The sequence below is a fragment of the Argopecten irradians genome, chromosome 7, assembly GCF_041381155.1.
Source record: "Argopecten irradians isolate NY chromosome 7, Ai_NY, whole genome shotgun sequence".
Taxonomy (NCBI): Eukaryota; Metazoa; Mollusca; class Bivalvia; order Pectinida; family Pectinidae; genus Argopecten; species Argopecten irradians.
In genome coordinates, this window is record NC_091140.1 from 5,099,927 (window position 1) to 5,119,021 (window position 19,095).

Here is a 19,095-nt window from a genome sequence, read left to right on the forward strand (position 1 = left end):
AACGTCACCTTTCGGTTGGAAATTAAGGTCAAAGTTCAAAACCGCAATTTTTCGAAAGAGAATATTTTAAAATCTTGATTACGCCCAGAGACCTAATATTAGGTCTGTGTCTCTGATCTTAGGTCTGTAGCATGCTGACATAAAAGCATACAACGTTTGTTTATATGAATGACCTTGACTTTCATTCAAGATCACATGTGCCAAAAATTCAAAAATCTTCAAATGACTTCTTGTTACATTCAGGAAGGCCTAGAGACCTAATATTAGGCCTGTAGCATGCTGACATAAATAACTAACAAGTTTGTTAATATGAATGACCTTGACTTTCATTCAAGATCACAGGGGACAAAAAATCCTTAAATCTTCAAATGACTTCTTCTGAAATTCTAGAAGGCCTAAATGCCTAATATTAGACCTATAGAATGCTGACTTAAATGCCTACAAAGTGTGTTAAAATGAATGCCCTTGACCCATATTCACGGTCAAAGGGGCTTAAAATCTAAAATCTTTAAATGACTTTTTCTGAAGTTCTGGAAGACCTAAAGACTAAATATTAGGTCTGTAGCATGTTGACATAAATGGTAACCAACTTTGTTGATATGAATGGCCTTGTGAAAGCATGAGAGCAATTATTCTTTTAGCCCGGACAGGGCTATCCGCGATTTTACCGGTGTGAGATTTTTCTGTCTCACTCTAGGGTAAAGACAAGCTTTACGAGATCTTTGGTGAACGTTGGGTTAGAGAATAATAGAGTTTTACATGGGCTTGCCGAGGGTTGAGGGCCAAAATCTTTCGCGAGGGTTGAGATATCCCTGTCCACTTCACAGACCCATGTTTGATTCTTTTTCTCCCATACTTAATAGAAAAAATGATGAAATTCCACTTGGTTTCCAGCTTTTTTATCAAGCCATTATCACATATCCATTATGTGTCAAAATTGATGACGTCATCCTCAATGCGCGCCGAAGCTACGCCACATGTATTGATGACGTCACGTTATTGTCTAGCGCGTGGGAGCTGTATAACACCCCCTGTGTAAGATAGAGTGTTATGACCTAGAATAACAGAAATGAGAAACCAGCAGCTAAATTCAAAACACAATTTAATTATATATACAATATTATATAGAGATGGTTTACAATATCTAAAGTAATTGTTGGTGGTACAAGAGTAATACGATGATTTAAAATGTTACTTATCTGTATGCGAATGTCCTGGTATAATCCTTGATCCTTCCAGGTTTCAAATTAACAATAATCACAAATCCACGAGGAAAATGAATGTCCACAGATGATTTGTAAAGTTCCAGGCAATATGAATAAATCCACACAAAGTGTTGTAATAATTCATAGATAAAGTCACAATAGCTCTCCCAATAGAATCTTATATGGCGCTGTACAATTCTTGATATGTCTAATTACGGGTCTCATTACAGTTCTGATTAGCCTTGGACAGCTGGAGTATATATAGCTGAACCCTAAATCAAGAATATTGGAGAACATTCTACTTCTAGAAATATCTTACTAAAAACAGTAAACAAATATACACATAGAACTTTCTGGAAATAGATCATTCTAGATCCCTACTTTAAATCAACATGTTTACAAACATGTACCTTTACACATGATAATATTCTAGAAAGTTCTTTAACCTAAATTAATGATATTAACTAGGATGTATTGATAATATAGCTATAGGAGTTATCTCCCTTTTCTAATAACTACATGTATTTCGTGTCATACATAACAAGAGATATCTTTTCCCTAGCAACCACAGGATATCCTTAGTATGGGAGAATAATAGAATCTTACATGGGTCCACTTCACAGACCCATGTTCGATTCTTTTTCTCCCATACTTACTAGGAAAAATAATGAACTTCCACTTGGTTTCCAGCTTTTTCATCGCGACATTACCGCAGGAACGTCGTTATGCGTCAAAATTGATGACGTCATCTTCAATGCGCGCCGCAGTTACGCCGCATGTATTGATGACGTCACGTTATTGTCTAGCGCGTGTGAGCTGTCTTACACTCCCCTGTGTAAGATAGAGATATCTTTTCCCTAGCAACCACGGGATATCCCTGTGAAGTATGGGAGAAAAAGAAATATTCACCCTCTTTGGGGTTAAGCAGGAGATCTCAACCATTGGATAAAAATGTTAAGCTGTCAAACACTCAAATCGACAAAGACTCGTATTTGACAACTTAGAATCTATCTCGGGTTGATATTCTCCTGTCTCACCTCAAATGGTGTAAAAGATTAAATTAGTCCAAAACATACTAATATTTATCATGAAAATCTTATCTGAATTTCAATGGCTAAGCTGAGACGAAATTTAAAGGTGACAGCTGAGACATAGATATTAAAAAGGAAAGAAATAAGAGCACTCGGTCAGCGCCATTTTAGGACGATGGGATGAAGCACGTTTGACAGGACGGTCATGATCCTTTGGGTCAGAGTTCAGTTGCATAATCAAGCAGAACAAAACTCTACACAAGCTTATCCGATTATAGAGTGATTAACCATAATAGTTCATTCCATTGTTTTGTAGGTCCATGTGTCCCTTCTTGCTATATGTCTGGTTTACAAAAGTTTCCAAAGAGTCGTCGTAAGCCGAGAATCAGGGCGTGTGGTGGGTGATCCCTGGGTTTCCGGTGAAGACCGAGGTATTCCATTTCCATTTCCTTTCTATCCGGTAGTTTCTTGTGCCCACAAATGACCGCGCATGTCCATTCGGCTTGGACGTCAAACATGGTGAGGGAATAGTACTGGTCCTGTATACTGAGATAGAAGACTTTGTGGTCACCGTCAACCATCCATAAGGTGCCTTTGTACAGTCCTGCAGGGTACACGGATAATGATGTCTTGAGACGGAGAGACTCCGGCAGGTACTGGAAGTGGTACAGGTATCCGGTGCAAAGAATGATGGCATCCACTCCGCTGTCGTTGAAATGAATCGTATTCCCATCTACCTTTGTCAACAATGGGCGCTCTGTGATTCCGTCTGGAAACTTAAAGCCCATGGGTTTTCTACGGTAGCTGATGATCACCTTATCTGATCCCATCTTCCTGCACTGCATTGAAATATCTTCTGCCGAGTATCTTGATCCGACAATCAGTATTCGCTTACCTTTGAACTCGCGTGCTTAACTGAAGTCGAGTGCGAGTGAAGAACTCTGCCTTGAAATGTTTCTATTCCTTCAAAGTAGGGAACGTTGGGGAAAGAGAAATGCCCGGTAGCCACGATGACGTGAGAGGACCTCTCTGGTGGAAGATCCTGGTCATTGGCCAATAATCCGTGGTCTTGTTGTATGTCACGTGTTTCACCATTGTGTTGAAGTGGACCAGCGCCCTGTGTAAACAAAGAAAACAAGAAAATAGATGATGGGGATTAAACTAGAAATCTGCGCTTCGTATATATCGTCTTTTCTATTTGACGTAAGAATCAGCTGGTGACAACTGTAATGCTTAATCAAAATGAACACTGACTACGTCAGCTGGCTTAGTTAACACGGTGTAGAGCTTCAATGTTAATACCTTGTAGGTAGTCGAATAGAACAGGCCCTGGAGGGAAGCAGGGGGTGGGCTTCCCAAAATGGTCCTCAAAGGTGTAATCGGGGAACTCCTGACACTCCTTTGGACCATTGGACCAGAGATCCCGATATTGGCCTCCTGACATATTTCGCCATGCTCGTCTATGCCTGCACGGGAGAAATTTCACATTCAGATTACTTTTCTTGAGGAAATTAATAAATATCGTAAATACAACAAGTTCAAATTAAGAGAATTTAGTTTTAACTGTTTCTCTGGGATCGGAATAGGGTGGACTCCATTTGCAACATGCGCTCATTGTACCTGCTACACAGGTAATATTTCTTCACGTGAATTTCACGTGATTTTTTCACGTGAAATTCACCTAAACAGTAAACAATGGGATTGAGGCAGAAATATTTACATTTCCGTTTTTTCTTTGCTTTATAACCTTACCAACTGGGTGATCGGTTACACTTAAAAGTAAATGCAGTCGGCTGCCGCACTAAAATTCGTACACCGGAACACTAATATCCGCAAGAATAGTATTGATGCGAATCAGATTTGGCCTCGTGTTTCTGCATTTTAATTCTTCAATATAAACAATTTGAATGTAATGCAAATCAAAAATTATATTTCAGAAAATAAAATGTTTATGAAATATTGCGTTAATGGTACGAAAAAGATAGTATTATTGTGGAACTATAATTTGTTTACTTTCCGAACTTGACAACATTTCCTGCCAAATTGGAGCCAGCTGTTCCGTGATTAGTAACATCAATCGTATAACGTTGAAAAAATGTTTTATTTAATGTTTTATTTAATCGGAACATAGTCGGTTGAAATGTGAATATAAGGAATGCTTTATTTTATTTTTATTTTTTTTGGTTTTGTTTCGTAAACAACAAAAAAATAAGAAAAAGGTCCTTACCCTGTATTCTTATTCTTTGTGTCTCTTTATGTCGATGAGGTGTAGATGTTGTACAGTAAAGTTGGGTATAAGTCAAATGCTGAGTTGTGGTTTCAGTACTTTATTCCGCATGGCAAAGTATGGCCCAGTACTCATGGTCGAGTACTGGGGGAGTGACCCAGTACTCATGGTCGAGTACTGGGGGAAGTTGACACTCTATGCATGGTTTGCTTGCCTTTAAATAGCCCTACATGTTTGTGTTGAGTAATATCTATAAATCAATGTTAATCACAGAGTCATTCTAAGTTACATCATTAGCAGACATGATAAATCATAGTCATGTGTAACTGTTGGGTTAAATAGCTTTCATCAATGTCTCGACAACATGTTACGCGACACGACGACAGGTCCCTAAGGCTAGGCCACATGTACAGACATGGACTGTGACTACATACATGTACTGTTAAAACATATATGTATTTCAATGGTACAACTAATATATTTAAATTTAACTTTTCCATTATTATATCACATTCGTCATATTGTTATAAATTAGATCAAATTAGCAATAATTTGATATAATAGATCATTACATTTCTAAAAATTTAACTTTTCCATTATTTTATCCATAAATGGAAATAATTGATACTGATAAAAATGTTGAAGGGAAATTCATATGAGCAACAAAAAAACAAACAAATTATAGTATGTAAAAACGTAGACTTCCACATAGAATATGAAAACACAGTACTCAACATATAAAAACAACTTTAAAAATGTCCAACGCAGATATATAAATGTTTATCATATGCCGTCACGTGATGAAAGTTAATGAGTGTTGAAAACGATGTACAACCATCTTGAAATCAACGATGAAATCTCGCACAACAAGGCTGAGAAAAATATATATAATGAATGTCAGAGTTCCATTTAAAAATGTTAAATATAAGTTGAGTGTTGATTGTGGATCCTCTTCGGAGATGAAAATATAACACGTTTCCCCTGGCATTAGACTGCATCAGGTATTTCCAAATCCGTTGAGTCTGTAAGTGATGAATGTTGATGTGTTGACGTGGTATGTTGATGCTCATGTCTTCGAGTACAGAGATATATAATATAAAATGTGCGTGAAATAACACGTCACAATCTCTGTACTCTGACATAGCCTGGCATAGTCCTAATTTACGATAAAAACCTGGTGAGGAATCACTTCAGGGGGACTATCCAGAAGATGTAAAATACGTTTGATGTGTTGGTATTGATGTAGAAAAAAAAAAGTTTCCTCGTTGAAGATATATCTTAGTGTATTGTTGAAAAAATACACTTTCTTCGATGAAGATATGTAGAAATGGAACTCTGATGATAAAATGATACGGCATACACAAACAAGTCAATACACAACGAAGACAATTTAAAGTCAAAGTATACTGGATTACTGCATATCCTCTTCTATCACTGGAGGCTGTACTAAAGATGATTTTTCTGTGGCTTGGATGAAGATTTTTCACTTTTGAATCAAGAGCGACAAGTTTTGATAGATTTGCCTTTTCACTCTTTTCTTTGCAAATAATTGTACCAAACACAAATATATTACTAATAATACCATGACATCACCAGAAATACAGAAAAACTATTTTGAAGAATAAAAGATAATAAATTAATCACTCAATAACTTTATACGTATCAATAAATAGTTGTATTATGATTGTTTATTTGGCTTAGAGACAATGGGACCTGTCATGTAACATTTTAACTAATAATTAGTTTGTATTTCAACTGGTAGAAAAAAATATCCAAAGGAATATATATTATAATGTGTTAAAGAAAACAATTAATTCAAAACAAACTATCATGAACTTGTAGTGTTCTATTGGCCTATATTAACTGCTGTTGTGAATAGTATAAAAATAAACATGTAAACCGCGCTTTCAAGCGTTAAAATTAATATAACCGTATGTAACAATATAGTTGTCTTTTTGTCTACGGGTATAACATTTGATACTTATAACAATTTCATATATGCAACACTTATTGATAATTATTACGTATTAATCAATATTTATTTCTTTATGTTGCAAAAACACAGATATTGAATATGTGCAAACTATATGAAAACATAACAAAAATATAGCATACATGTATAGTTTATGAGTTACTTTCCTTACATTTCTTTTTTTTAACACTGTGTTTTTCTTTTTTTTTTTTTTTTGAGTAAGTAACTTTGTGAATTGTATTAGATAAAATGTAAAATGTTTTGTTGTGTATGAGAAAAATATACCTATACCTGCAAAATTTCATAAAAATGTGTAAGTAAATATATATAATCAATGTTACTTTATTGATTCGATTAGCTTAACCTTGCATATGATTGGATTGGAATGCTTGAGGGAAAAAACCTATGTACTTATGTATCAGCTAATATGTACTAATTACGACCTCGAGGACATGTTCATGATATGTTATTGCCAAAGGGTAAATGACAAGTAATTAGTAAAGCGTCTGGCCGACGTACGTACTTGCGGCTTAACTCAGACATGATTTAATCTAGATGACCACTCATCAAAGGAAGTTCCATAAGTTTAAATATTGTATATGTGTAAAATGAATAATGCAGGAGAAAACTATCAAAAATATAACCTTGCATTCAATTGCATCAGGTAATACTTTCCTCCAATAATGAAATAAATAATATAATCATAATGTGTATTATGTCGTATGAAAAATTGTTATGTATATAAAAAGTATAATGTACGTATTACGTTATATGAGGATCAGAGCAACTACAAATTAACGTGTGTGTTTAATCACATCACTACTCTGCCCCTAACATAATAAATGGAAAGTTACTAAGACATATATTTCTCCGTGAGTAATCACGTGAGATAAAACTTCCCATTAGGTAAAAATATGTAAAATGTGTATTTGTGTAATAGAAAAATAGTATATGTATATAAACATTAAGGAACCTCTTAAATTTATGATGAAAACAATCGACCTAATTCATGAACATGTCACGGGAGAGAAATAGTAGTATCAGTGATAAAAATTATAAAACAGTGAATATGTTAAATGTGGTAACTTATCGTAGTAAAAAAAATAACTAGCAAGGTTATTAATAAATTTATAGTATCAAACGTTTCCATAACACTATGATGAGTTGTTTATTTTGATGTATATGTGTGCGTTAGATGTATTTATGTGGTCAACTCCCTGTGGTGCATGTCTGTGTTTTTGTGTACGTTTTATGTGTGTACTTCAAAGTAAATCTACATACTGGTTTTAGTTCATAAGATGTACATTGTATATAATGTTAACAATAATTCACACTAAGAATAAGTATGGTTCTCAGTGGTGAAATAGCCATGGTAAAACAGTAATATGATTTTGTGCAAGGAAAATATGTGGTACAAATGTTTGCTTTTAAAAGAGTTTAGACAAATCCACGTACCTGTGAACCAATGATCGTTAGTGGCAGTAGTTTCGCGAAGTGTCCAAACCCAGGTTGTTTTTCTCTGCACAGCGCCAGTGAAGTATTCTTTTCTTTGTGTCTGTTTATGTCGATGAGGTGTAGATGTTGTAGAGTAAAGTTGAGTATAAGTCAAATGCTGAGTTGTGGTTTCAGTACTTTATTCCGCATGGCAAAGTATGGCCCAGCACCCATGGTCGAGTACTGGGGGAAGGTGACCCAGTACTCATGGTCGAGTACTGGGGGAAGTTGACACTCTATGCATGGTTTGCTTGCCTTTAAATAGCCCTACATGTTTGTGTTGAGTAATATCTATAAATCAATGTTAATCACAGAGTCATTCTAAGTTACATCATTAGCAGACATGATAAATCATAGTCATGTGTAACTGTTGGGTTAAATAGTTTTCATCAATGTCTCGACAACATGTTACGCGACACGACGACAGGTTCCTAAGGCTAGGCCACATTTACAGACATGGACTGTGACTACATACATGTACTGTTAAAACATATATGTATTTCAATGGTACAACTAATATATTTAAATTTAACTTTTCCATTATTATATTACCTTACCCTGTGGACCAATGATTTCTTTTTTTACATTTTTTGCCAATATTTACAAGCAACACAACGATCCACGAGTTTATAGTTATACCTAAGGTTAGGCCCGATGCGTACACACTTTTTATCAACTTAATTCTGTATCAAGTACCCCTATTTAGTGATATATTGACGTACACAATATCACTATTCCAAAGAGGGGCTACTACCTCTAACACCAGACTAATTCAGTAGAATGTAATAAAATATCTCTTTCTCAGAATGATTTTAAATCTAATAATAGTTATAGCACACCGCAAATGACTTTTTTGTTATGAACGCAAACACTCATGCGTTAGATTTCACATAAAAAGGATAAAATGAAAATGAAACATAGATGAAAGTTAAGCGCAAATGCGTAGGAATTGAGCTAAATTAGTCTTCAATTGTTTACCAAGAACAATCACTATGTGAATGTCTACATCAGATTATTTATTCTATTTTATGACTCGCTACTTCCGTACCCTGAACATTTCGATGAAGATGACGATGATGACGACGATGATGCCAAACTTACCTGTTCTCCAGGTATAGTTCCACAGACCTCTCCAGTCGGACTGTTTTTCGTAGCAGACGACATCCGCATATTTCTTCTCGTCTGCTTTCAACTTCTCATTTTGGTAGAGGAATGACATCCCACCGGGTCCTGCACCAATAAGGCACACGCGTTGGTTTCCATTCATGATAATGTTGTGCATGACTCTGACATCAGAAATTTGATTGGCAATTTCCAAAGGTCACCAGAACGTGACCCCTAATGGGATGTTGTCAGATCTTCTTATCAAATGTAGAGATGTAGAGATTATAAGGATCTGTATTTTAATCAGATTAATCAAAATGTAAACTTCATCTGTAAAGAATGGCAATTTTGCAACCAATCGACAGAAAAATGTATATCTACTATCAAAATAAACTACTAGTATGGAACATTTCATTATCATTTTTTTCAGAGTGAAATGTAAGATTTTATGGTAAATAGATATTGTATTTATCACCTAGGTGAAAATACCAGTGTTTTCATATTTTCGTTCAATATTGACTTATCAGAACACAGCATTTACAGTAAAAATATCGTTTTGTCGGGAAAAACTTATTTTGGTATCAAATGAAAAAATACAATTTACATGAATTTTCTCATGTTTTTTCGAGTAATCGATTATTTTACAGTAATTTTCTTTGAAATGTGTCCACTAAATTGGTAAGCGAGAAGTAATTAAATGGGCTAAAAGGTATTGTTGCAGATTGAAATATAGATGTACATGTACTAGTATCTGTAAACCTAGGACAGAGATGTAAAAAAATAGAACTTTCCTTCGCACTCGTGAAAACATTCCACCCCACTCAATGAAACATAACTTATTCGTCAAGAAACAATGACTATCCTCTATATATTTTAACCGATAGCAATGTCTTTGCTATCGACAAACCTCTTCAATATCAATAATTTAATTTCATATGTTACGCTCATTTCTATTGGTTAGTGGTAAGATATATGAGGTTATTTTTCCATAGACCGAAAGAATTGTACGTCAAGTATTTGACGTCATACAAACAGATATTTTAAAAGCGGCACATTCATAAGCCAATCTGAATTATTTGATAACATATTAATGCGCCACAACTCAATTGGTTTTATTGTAAAGGTAAGTAAAATCACTGAAATTTGAGTGTAATTGGTACTTAATTGTTAATTCGCGTCTAAGAAGAATGTCCGTCCGTTTTTTGTCTATGACTTCATATACCCAAAAGATATTGAGAATAATGCTTAATTGATGTGAATAGCACTGGATCCAATGTAGAAATCGACGTTGTTTCCATATTCGGCATGGTCCTGTAGTTTTGATGGTCAGTGCTGACCTACATAAAGTGATTTGTTATCCGACTGATAAATCTTTCCATTGAATGCTCATGTCCAAGTTACCAACTGAAAAAAAACAAGTAGGAACCCAATCACCACAGCCGACTGTGTCTGATCTAGAAATAATGTCTTCAAACATTCACACCTACATTGTATAACAACATCTGATGATACAACTCACTGATTACTATGGTGATACTTTACAGGTGACATATATTACCAGGAGTGTGATTAATAGGATATTTTCCTACCTTGAGGGCAGGACATAGATCTCTACCTTCGGAGGACATTCACGACTGTCTAACCAGAGGCCAAGGGTTACACTATCGTGAATTTCCTCCGATGGTAGAGATTCCCACTGTCCTAATCTCTAGGTAGGGAATGATCCCTTTTCTGCCCCTAAATTTAAAAAAAAATGGGGTTTATTTTATGAAAGTGTTTTATGTTTCAAAAACAAACATGCAATCTTTGACAGTAGAGACATATGTTAATTTGATGGAAGTAAGGAAAGTATTTTCTTGTAGAAAATGTTTGATGCAAATCCTTCCCATTTGACCCAGTATTTTAAAAAGCAACATTTTCCTTATATTGCCATTATAGTAACTGCAAGGAAACTCAATCACTCTGTCAAGTTATGAACGACAAGAAATCCAGAGTGTTCCAAAGGATGTGTATCACTGTATTTCAAAGATTTAGATGATTGACTAGATTAATGTCAACAGCCAGGATCATGTAAGGCCTGCCTCTCGTGCATACAATATTGTCCTTTGTGTATTTTTGGAGACTGCAGTATGTTCGTCCTGTGCCATTTTGTAATTGGGAAACTTTTATAGTACTACCTCCATGGAGCATGTGTCACAAAACAAGCACATCCTTGGCAAGCCATTTATATTATACTGACAACAGAAAACCAGTCGTCCCACTCGCTGCCTTTACCACTTTACAGACTAAGGTGTGTTTAGGTCAGGGGTCATAATTGAGCTAATGTCAAGGGAGACATAACATTTTAGCTTATTTATTCTTTAAAAAAAAGAAAGCCTACTTTTTCATCAAAACAGAAACCTCCATCATATTAAAGTTTCAGAATAAAGTCATATTAATATTGACGAAATGAAGATTAATGATGTACTCATCTGAGAAGTCAAAATTTTCTTGTATTAAACTTTTTTTCTTACATAGATTTTTGGAAATAGGAGTTCATACCATAAAAGAAAATGGAAGAAAAAACATATTTCCGTGTGCTCGTTTTTGAGCTATTGCCACTCAAAGATAGCTAATTGACAAAATCTTGGATTTTATGGGAATTTTGTCGTTTTTACCACATACACAAGAGATTAAAGCCATAACTTCCTAATGAGGTGTTTGATATGTATGAATGTTTGTAGAATTTATTTTCCAGTAGTCTTCTTTAAACAAAATACCAGTTATGATTAATACGACTATGGGCCAGTAGGGTAATGTTTTGCTCTTGCAATAACCGGTATATTTAAAAAAACGTATTCGTTAAAATCTTCCATATGCTCGGAATCTTATGCAAATTGTAAAGATTGCCATTATAAACAAGTTATAATATTTCGACAGGAGTTTAAAACTCGGGCCAAGATCTAGCAAGATAGATCAATTTGAACCGCATCCTACTGAAATATTATGTCATTGGTAAGGTTTTTTTAATACAGGAGTTATCTTCCTTTGTTTCTAAATAACATATTTTATTATTTTTCTGCATTTTTTGTCACTTCTCATTGGCCAAAAACACGCCACATGATCACAGATAACATACAAATATAGCATTTTGATGAGGTCGATACATGGTTATATGTATTACGAGTTGTAATACGAGTTTTTATTTTATGGAATGGAGTACTAAGCATAAGAGAATGTATCTTAATGTCAATCTGAATCTGTTAATATGTTTTGACGTCGAAGCGGATTACTTCAACGGAGTACGTCCTCGGTCAATGTTTTTTCTATGTTACCAATTTTAAAGGTGAAACAATTTGTTGGAAAAAATGTTATGACACACTGAATTTTGTTTGTAAAAGTTTGAATCTTTATACAAATAATGCATCTAATTTTGCCTGTCATGCTTTAAAATTGAATTATATATGTATGACCTCTTGTTATACACAATAGTGTATCTGAGTGTAATAAAAGAATTGAATTGAATTGTCAATACATGGTTATATCGACCACAGAAAAAAATATCGACCTCGGACTACGTCCTCGGTCAATGTTTTTTCTTTGGTCGATATAACCATGTATCGACCTCATCAAAATGCTATATCTGTATAATATCATATCAAATTATGGGAGGTTGTAACTGTTGTTTTGAAATAAAAATGTATATTAATTTATGCATAATTTTCAAACGATGCACCCTGTTCAGTATAATTGACAATTGTTCATTTGTATATGTACATGTACATGATAAATGGGAAATTTTAAGGTGGTTCGATACAGTTAGGCCTAAAGAATTTCCCCTCGTTTAATTCTCTTTAAAATTTGCTCACTGAAAGATAGGTTGATAAACTATTTATAAATGCTTTCATTTGTAATTTGACCGTGCGGTTTTGGAAATATTGTACTCTCAATAACCCTACTTTATCGTCTGTTTTTCTCAAAATACAATTTACATACACATTTTCAAAGCTTGGTAATTGACTCAAATATTACAAACAACAACATTTTTTATCTTTAATATGTAAGTTTATATGGCTGTCAATGACCTCAATGTCGTTTCCACTCTTAAAAATACAATAATTGTGAATTTTTCACGCGAATACGTGTAAATAAGACCTAAAAGGGCCAATTTTTGCATTTGAATTTCAACTTAAATACCTAATTTCAAAAAATTATGACGTTTAATTTTCTGTATTTTTTGTCCACATAATTAGACAGTTGTTTGGGTTATGATGAAAGAATATAAAAAAATGACCGCGGAATTTTTGAGTAATTAGCTAGCCTTTCTATACCCCAACCCCCTATAGCTAATAAATGACCTTTTTCACAATTATAAGGGCGCAGCCCTTCGTGCCCGAATTGAACGAAATTCTAAGCACTTCTAAGATTTTTTTTAATCTTAAATCTACATGTATTTATTGTTTTTTTTTTGTATTTATCTTGCTTTCCAAAAGCTTTCTAAACTTGTACACAAAAAAAAAAAAAAAAAAAAAAAAGACTGAAAAAAGTTTCATTTTCAGTAGACTATATTTTGTCAGAAACATTTTGTTTACGTGGACTTTTCGTTGGCCATTCCATTTATTACACCGTGCGCCACTTGTGGAGCTCTCTACAAAGGAGATAGAAAAAATATTCCGCCATATTCAAAATAAACTAGACTTGTTTCGGCATGCACAATAAATTCAAGGTATCGATGAGATATCTGGGGAAATAGGATAACCATGGACATAGGAAGTGCCTAATTGCTTCATTCACAACTGCAATGAACTGAGGACATTATTAGTAAGGCTATAGCAGGTAAAATAGCGTGGAAATTTTAGTTATAAATTATTTTCAACTCAATGTTTACAAATACAGAGGGACCTTCCGCCACATCAGACAGTGCAAAGGTTTGACAATCTGTCAGTAAAAACAAATTAACGACATACTAAAAACACCCATTTAACTTGATATGATGGAAGAAGTGTTTTATTATGTCAACAAGTTTAAAGTACCGTTATTAACTCATTGTCCAAACGCCATATATATATATATATCTATATCGCCACTGAGAAATACCGTGGCAATTAATCCATGGATGACACGGATGCTACAAGATCTGGAACTGCATCATCTGCAGTACAGGTCAAAAGGAAATGCCAAAGGAAGATTTCCATGTATAAAATATTGGTTAAGGGATCGACCTACAGCAACAATACCATTCCAAACAAAGAGAAATATTAGGCTTATGAATTTTGAAAATTTCAAGCATAAAAATGTCCACTAAATATAATTGACAAATTATCAACAACCGAACAAGGATCACAAGGACTTCCAAGAGTATGTAACTCCGGTGAATATAAGCTGTAATATACACATGGAATCTTATGATTAAATGAGTGTTCATTTCATAAAATCTTGTTTGGAAAAAACACAAATTTAAGATACTTTTTATCACATCACTACAACAACATGCATTCCGAAAAATCTGACATCAAAATGCAGGGGTTTCATTATCTTTCAGGAGAGACGGTACAATTGCAATTTCAAGGGGTACTTTTCTATACCATCTGTATGCTATCTAATGTAATTAAGCCCAAATCAGGCGGTACCACAGCCAGGTTCAACCGGCAAAAAGTACCGGGTACCGCCTGATATTGAAACCCCTGAAAATGTATTGCAAAAATCTAGCGATGGCCGCAATTTTGTCCATCGTACTTGAAAACTTGAAGTCATGTCATTTTTCCTGGCATCATTTTATTGTTTCTGTCATCATATGACGTCACAATGAAGTTCCAGTCAATGAAAATGCCTCAAAGTCATATTATACTACACTTAGTGACATACAAAAATATTACATGGCGCAATCACTGGATATCAGGCGAAACATGAAGTTTTAAATTATAAATGTATACTCGGGACCGTCCAGATTAACAATTAATTGCTTGCATCTCATCATGAAACACATTATATCCACATAAGCAAAACACAATCATAAAGTATACATCAGTAGCTCCAGACATTCAGAAATCTGGACTCACAGTAGAATGTGCACACATATAATCACAACTACACTGTTCCGTCACAACTACTGGTTGGGTCCCAGTATATATATATATATATATCTATATTAAAGAAGTCTTTACACGCTTGGTTAGTTGCGCATCAGCATGCAGATCAATTATAGTAATAGAGGTCACATGTGATTAAATTTATTTAAAATCATGTGCTCATTTACCTGGCATGTTTAAAAGAAATTAACATTTGCAGCATTGATGCATTGAGTCTGAGTTGTAGGTCATATATGCATGTAGTTCTTTGGTTGCAATCGACAATTGGTTGAACTGGCAGACCAGGCAGCTGAATCATCTGGATCTGAAATAAGAAGACTTAGTAAAATGTCTGATGTAATGTGAAAAGTTTAATGTTGGGCGATCGCTTACCTATAATCAAATAGTATACCTTGATGCACTTCCTGCCCTAGCTATACTATCCGATTCATTTTATGCCCTTTCCCACCTCGCCAATAGCAAGATCCTGCTCTTTTTATGTCTGATGTACATGTTGATAATATTAAAATAAACGGATAGTTATTATATATTTTTACACATTGTTTTCTTTGTTGCATTCAGAAAAGCTAAAATGGCTGACAAGACAACAAAGCAAGCCCAGCAAAAGTTTACAAATCTGCGTAAACGTCTGGACCAGTTGGGATACCGACAGACTTTAGGATTAGAATCTCTCCCATTGGTGGAAAAACTGTTTTCTGACCTTGTGCATACAACCGAGAGTTTGAAACATGCAAAACTAGAACTTGGAAAACAGGATGTGGAGCACAAAGACTTTGATACTGCAGTTGAACCATACAAAAGTGACAACGCCAAACTTGTTAAGGAGAATAACGACCTACACCAACAATTAATTAAGCACAAGGAAGACTCAGATGCTGTTATTAGAGGTATAAAAACAGCAGGCATATATAAGTTGTTAGGACACTTCGTTTATGTAACTATTTGTAGAAAAAAATATATATATGCATGGCCAATTTATATGATATATATACTAGTACTGTAATCTTTCATTTCACAAAAAGTATAAAAAAGAAACAACAACTGCATGAGTATCATTTTCTTTGTTCATTAACTTATTTCTCCTTTGAAACATCCTTTTAGTAAAAACTGTCATTTTTGTATTTCAAAATAATTGTAAATAATATTTTGAACTTTTTGAGTTACTTCCCTTGGTATATTCTTAATTTAATTGTCTTTAAAATTATTTCCTGCATATGTTCAAAACTTTGTAACATTACTGGTATGTCTTTTTTAACTAGTTAAGCTACCCTCTACTGTTATATCAGTTATTTAACTATGTATACTTTGAATGGGATTTGCTGTCTTAGTACATTTACTTGCAATAGTGCTTTAGCTAGCTAGCATGGCATATGCATGAATTAATTTTGTTCATCAAAAAGTAATGTTACATATATATAGTAATACAGTATCATCAACATGACATGTCAGAACAGGAGGCTCTCCTTCATTTTTACACCCAAACACAGATTTTAGTTTGTTTATCTTTTTAAAATGTCTTGTTTGTTTTTTAATAGAACTGAAGGCCTCGCTACGCAAATTAGAGCATGAAAATGCTGACCTCAAATTCCTTAGCAACCAGTATGTACATAAAGTCCGGCAGCTTGAGAAAGAGTCCAAGGCCAAGTCTGAGCGCATCCTTCATCTACAAGAGAAAAATTTCCATGCTGTTGTACAAACACCAGGTAAGTCCATGTCTGAGGACATCCTAGCTCCATCTAAAGGGGGAAGATTTCCATGTTTTTGTACAAACACCAGGTAAGTCCATGTCTGAGGACATCCTAGCTTCATCTACAAGGGGAAGATTTCCATGTTGTACAAACACCAGGTAAGGATGGAGAAAGAGTCCAAGGCAAAATCTGAGCACATCCTTCATCTACAGGGAAAAAATTCCCATGCTGTTGTACAAAAACCAGGTAAGGCCAAGTTTGAGGGTATTCCCCATCTGCAGGGGAGAAATTTCCATGCTGTACGTTGTACAAATATTAAAGTAAAGTGTATTGACTTTGAAGGAAATTTGATCACATGAGTTACATATTGGTGATATTCATGATTCTGGTATCTTGCATTTTAATGTAAAATTACTTTATTGTCTATGTTTGGGGTATTTTGTTGTATGATTCTGTGGACAGCCAGGGTTATTTTAGAACTGGGGGCAGCGGTGGCCGAGTGGTTAACATACCCTGGCATATTACCACAAGCCCACATCTTTGGACGGTGAGTTGTAATCCTTTGTGGAGCAGTTGCCAAGTATTGATCAATGCGTCTCTGGGTTCTCTGGTTTTCCCCCCATCATCTAAAACTGCCATATCCTTAAATGACTCTGTCTGTTAATAAGATGTTGAACTCATCAAACAAAACCAAAATTTAAGGACTGTCTGGTTTGGAGATGAGGAAAGCCAGAAAATCCGGAGACAAAACCCACAGACCTACCAGGTATGGTCAGTGCTTGAACCATTTGGTCACTGCTTCCATAAAGGTGCTGCAACGTGACTTGTGAATTATTGTACTTGAAATTACATCCATTAATTAATAAACATGTTTACATACAATTTGATTAATATGCATATAAATCATATTTATCAATGATACATGAATGATGTTCTTGGTAATTTTAATAATATTCCAGGTAATTTTATGCTATTCTAGGCTATTGTTTTTATTATACATATTATCATGCTATTCTCTGTGTCATTATAGGTGGTAAGAAGAAGAGCATTCCTTTTAGAAGACAGCGAATGGAGATAGACACAGCTGTACCAGAATTTGAAGGACCAAGTAGGCCCCTGATGTTGCCCACAGATGACCCGTATGTGGCTGACCTCCTACAAGTCGCGGACACAAGGATATCAGAACTAGAGAGACAACTATCTGTATACAAGGATGAAAAGGACGTGATTGATAGAAAACTGAAGAACTTCAGACAGCAGGTAAGATTGTTGTGGCCTTATAATCAGGTGCAGGTAGCTATAGGAATGATATGGTCTGTGTTTGGCTTCCTGGGCCCGGTTGTTCAAAGGATAATTAGCTTAATAATGTGATTAGTGAAATTTCCAGTTCTCATTTGCTGCAAAAATTATTATTATGTCTGCACTAAAATCAGCAAGTAAGTAAAGAACGGAGTACATGTACTTAACTTAGAATCTTAAAAAAATTTGTATTACCAGAAATGATCTTATCGTGATTTGAAAGTTGTTGTTAAACTGTGATTAGCCTAATCACCTCTTGAATAACTAAGCCCTGGTATTTATCATGATTTTAATTGATAGATTTAAACTAGAACGAATATACGTACCCGGCCTACTATACCTTTCGGCCGGGTACGAGTTGGTCCCTATGTGTCGTAGTGGAGCACTGCCTCCGAAAATCACTCGGGCATAGTTTTCTATACTTTTTTGTAGGTTTCCAATTATTTTATACGTATACATGCGTTTACATAATATTTTTGTCCAAAACAAACACAACCACCATTCTTAATATCTACTGTACCGCTCACAAGACGTCAAATTCACAATTTGTGGACTTGCTGTATAAATTCCCGTCAGAAAGACCTTTACCGGTATATGTATTACGAAAAAAAATAATGCCTCGATGAGAATTTAATATTTTATGTGGTTCAGTTTTATTGCCTAGTAAGTAGGCGATATCAAACAAGTACAATAAAAATGCAAACAAACATTTTATAATGGTTTGCATAATCATTTCTTTGCTCCATTAGCAGTAATAGCCACCAATTGTAGCTCTTAAGATGACACCATTTTCTGTCTAATAGTCTTTTGAGCTACAATATTGCAGCTAGATTTGAACTTGCCAGCTTGTGCTTAAAGTGCTCATTAGAAGTTAGGTCTTTTATTGTATAATTCAAACTCAAAGTTTATCTTTCACAGTCTAATCTAAACTCAAATTTCTTTGTGTCTACTAGATACTAATACTAAAATTGTGTGATATTTTTATATTTTAAGCAATGACAGTGCTT

The 19,095-nt window shown here is 34.7% G+C and overlaps 1 protein-coding gene and 1 pseudogene across 2 annotated transcripts in view; one reads left to right on the plus strand and one right to left on the minus strand.

The window, feature by feature from the left end:
- Positions 1-1,085: 1,085 nt before the first annotated feature.
- On the minus strand, positions 1,086-9,196 carry LOC138327341 (trimethylamine monooxygenase-like; annotated as a pseudogene).
- Positions 9,197-13,689: 4,493 nt separating this feature from the next.
- Positions 13,690-19,095, plus strand: part of LOC138327342 (centrosomal protein of 135 kDa-like) — a 48,160-nt gene continuing 42,754 nt past the window's right edge. Inside the window, exons 1-4 of one of the 2 annotated variants that reach the window (XM_069273360.1) lie at positions 13,690-13,848; positions 15,663-15,988; positions 16,637-16,804; positions 17,820-18,049. In XM_069273360.1, the coding sequence (XP_069129461.1) occupies positions 15,673-15,988; positions 16,637-16,804; positions 17,820-18,049 (714 nt within the window). In that variant the 5' untranslated portion in view covers positions 13,690-13,848; positions 15,663-15,672. Of the gene's footprint in view, positions 13,849-15,662; positions 15,989-16,636; positions 16,805-16,936; positions 16,948-17,819; positions 18,050-19,095 lie in introns of those variants that run through there. The other variant, XM_069273361.1, reaches the window with a different exon arrangement.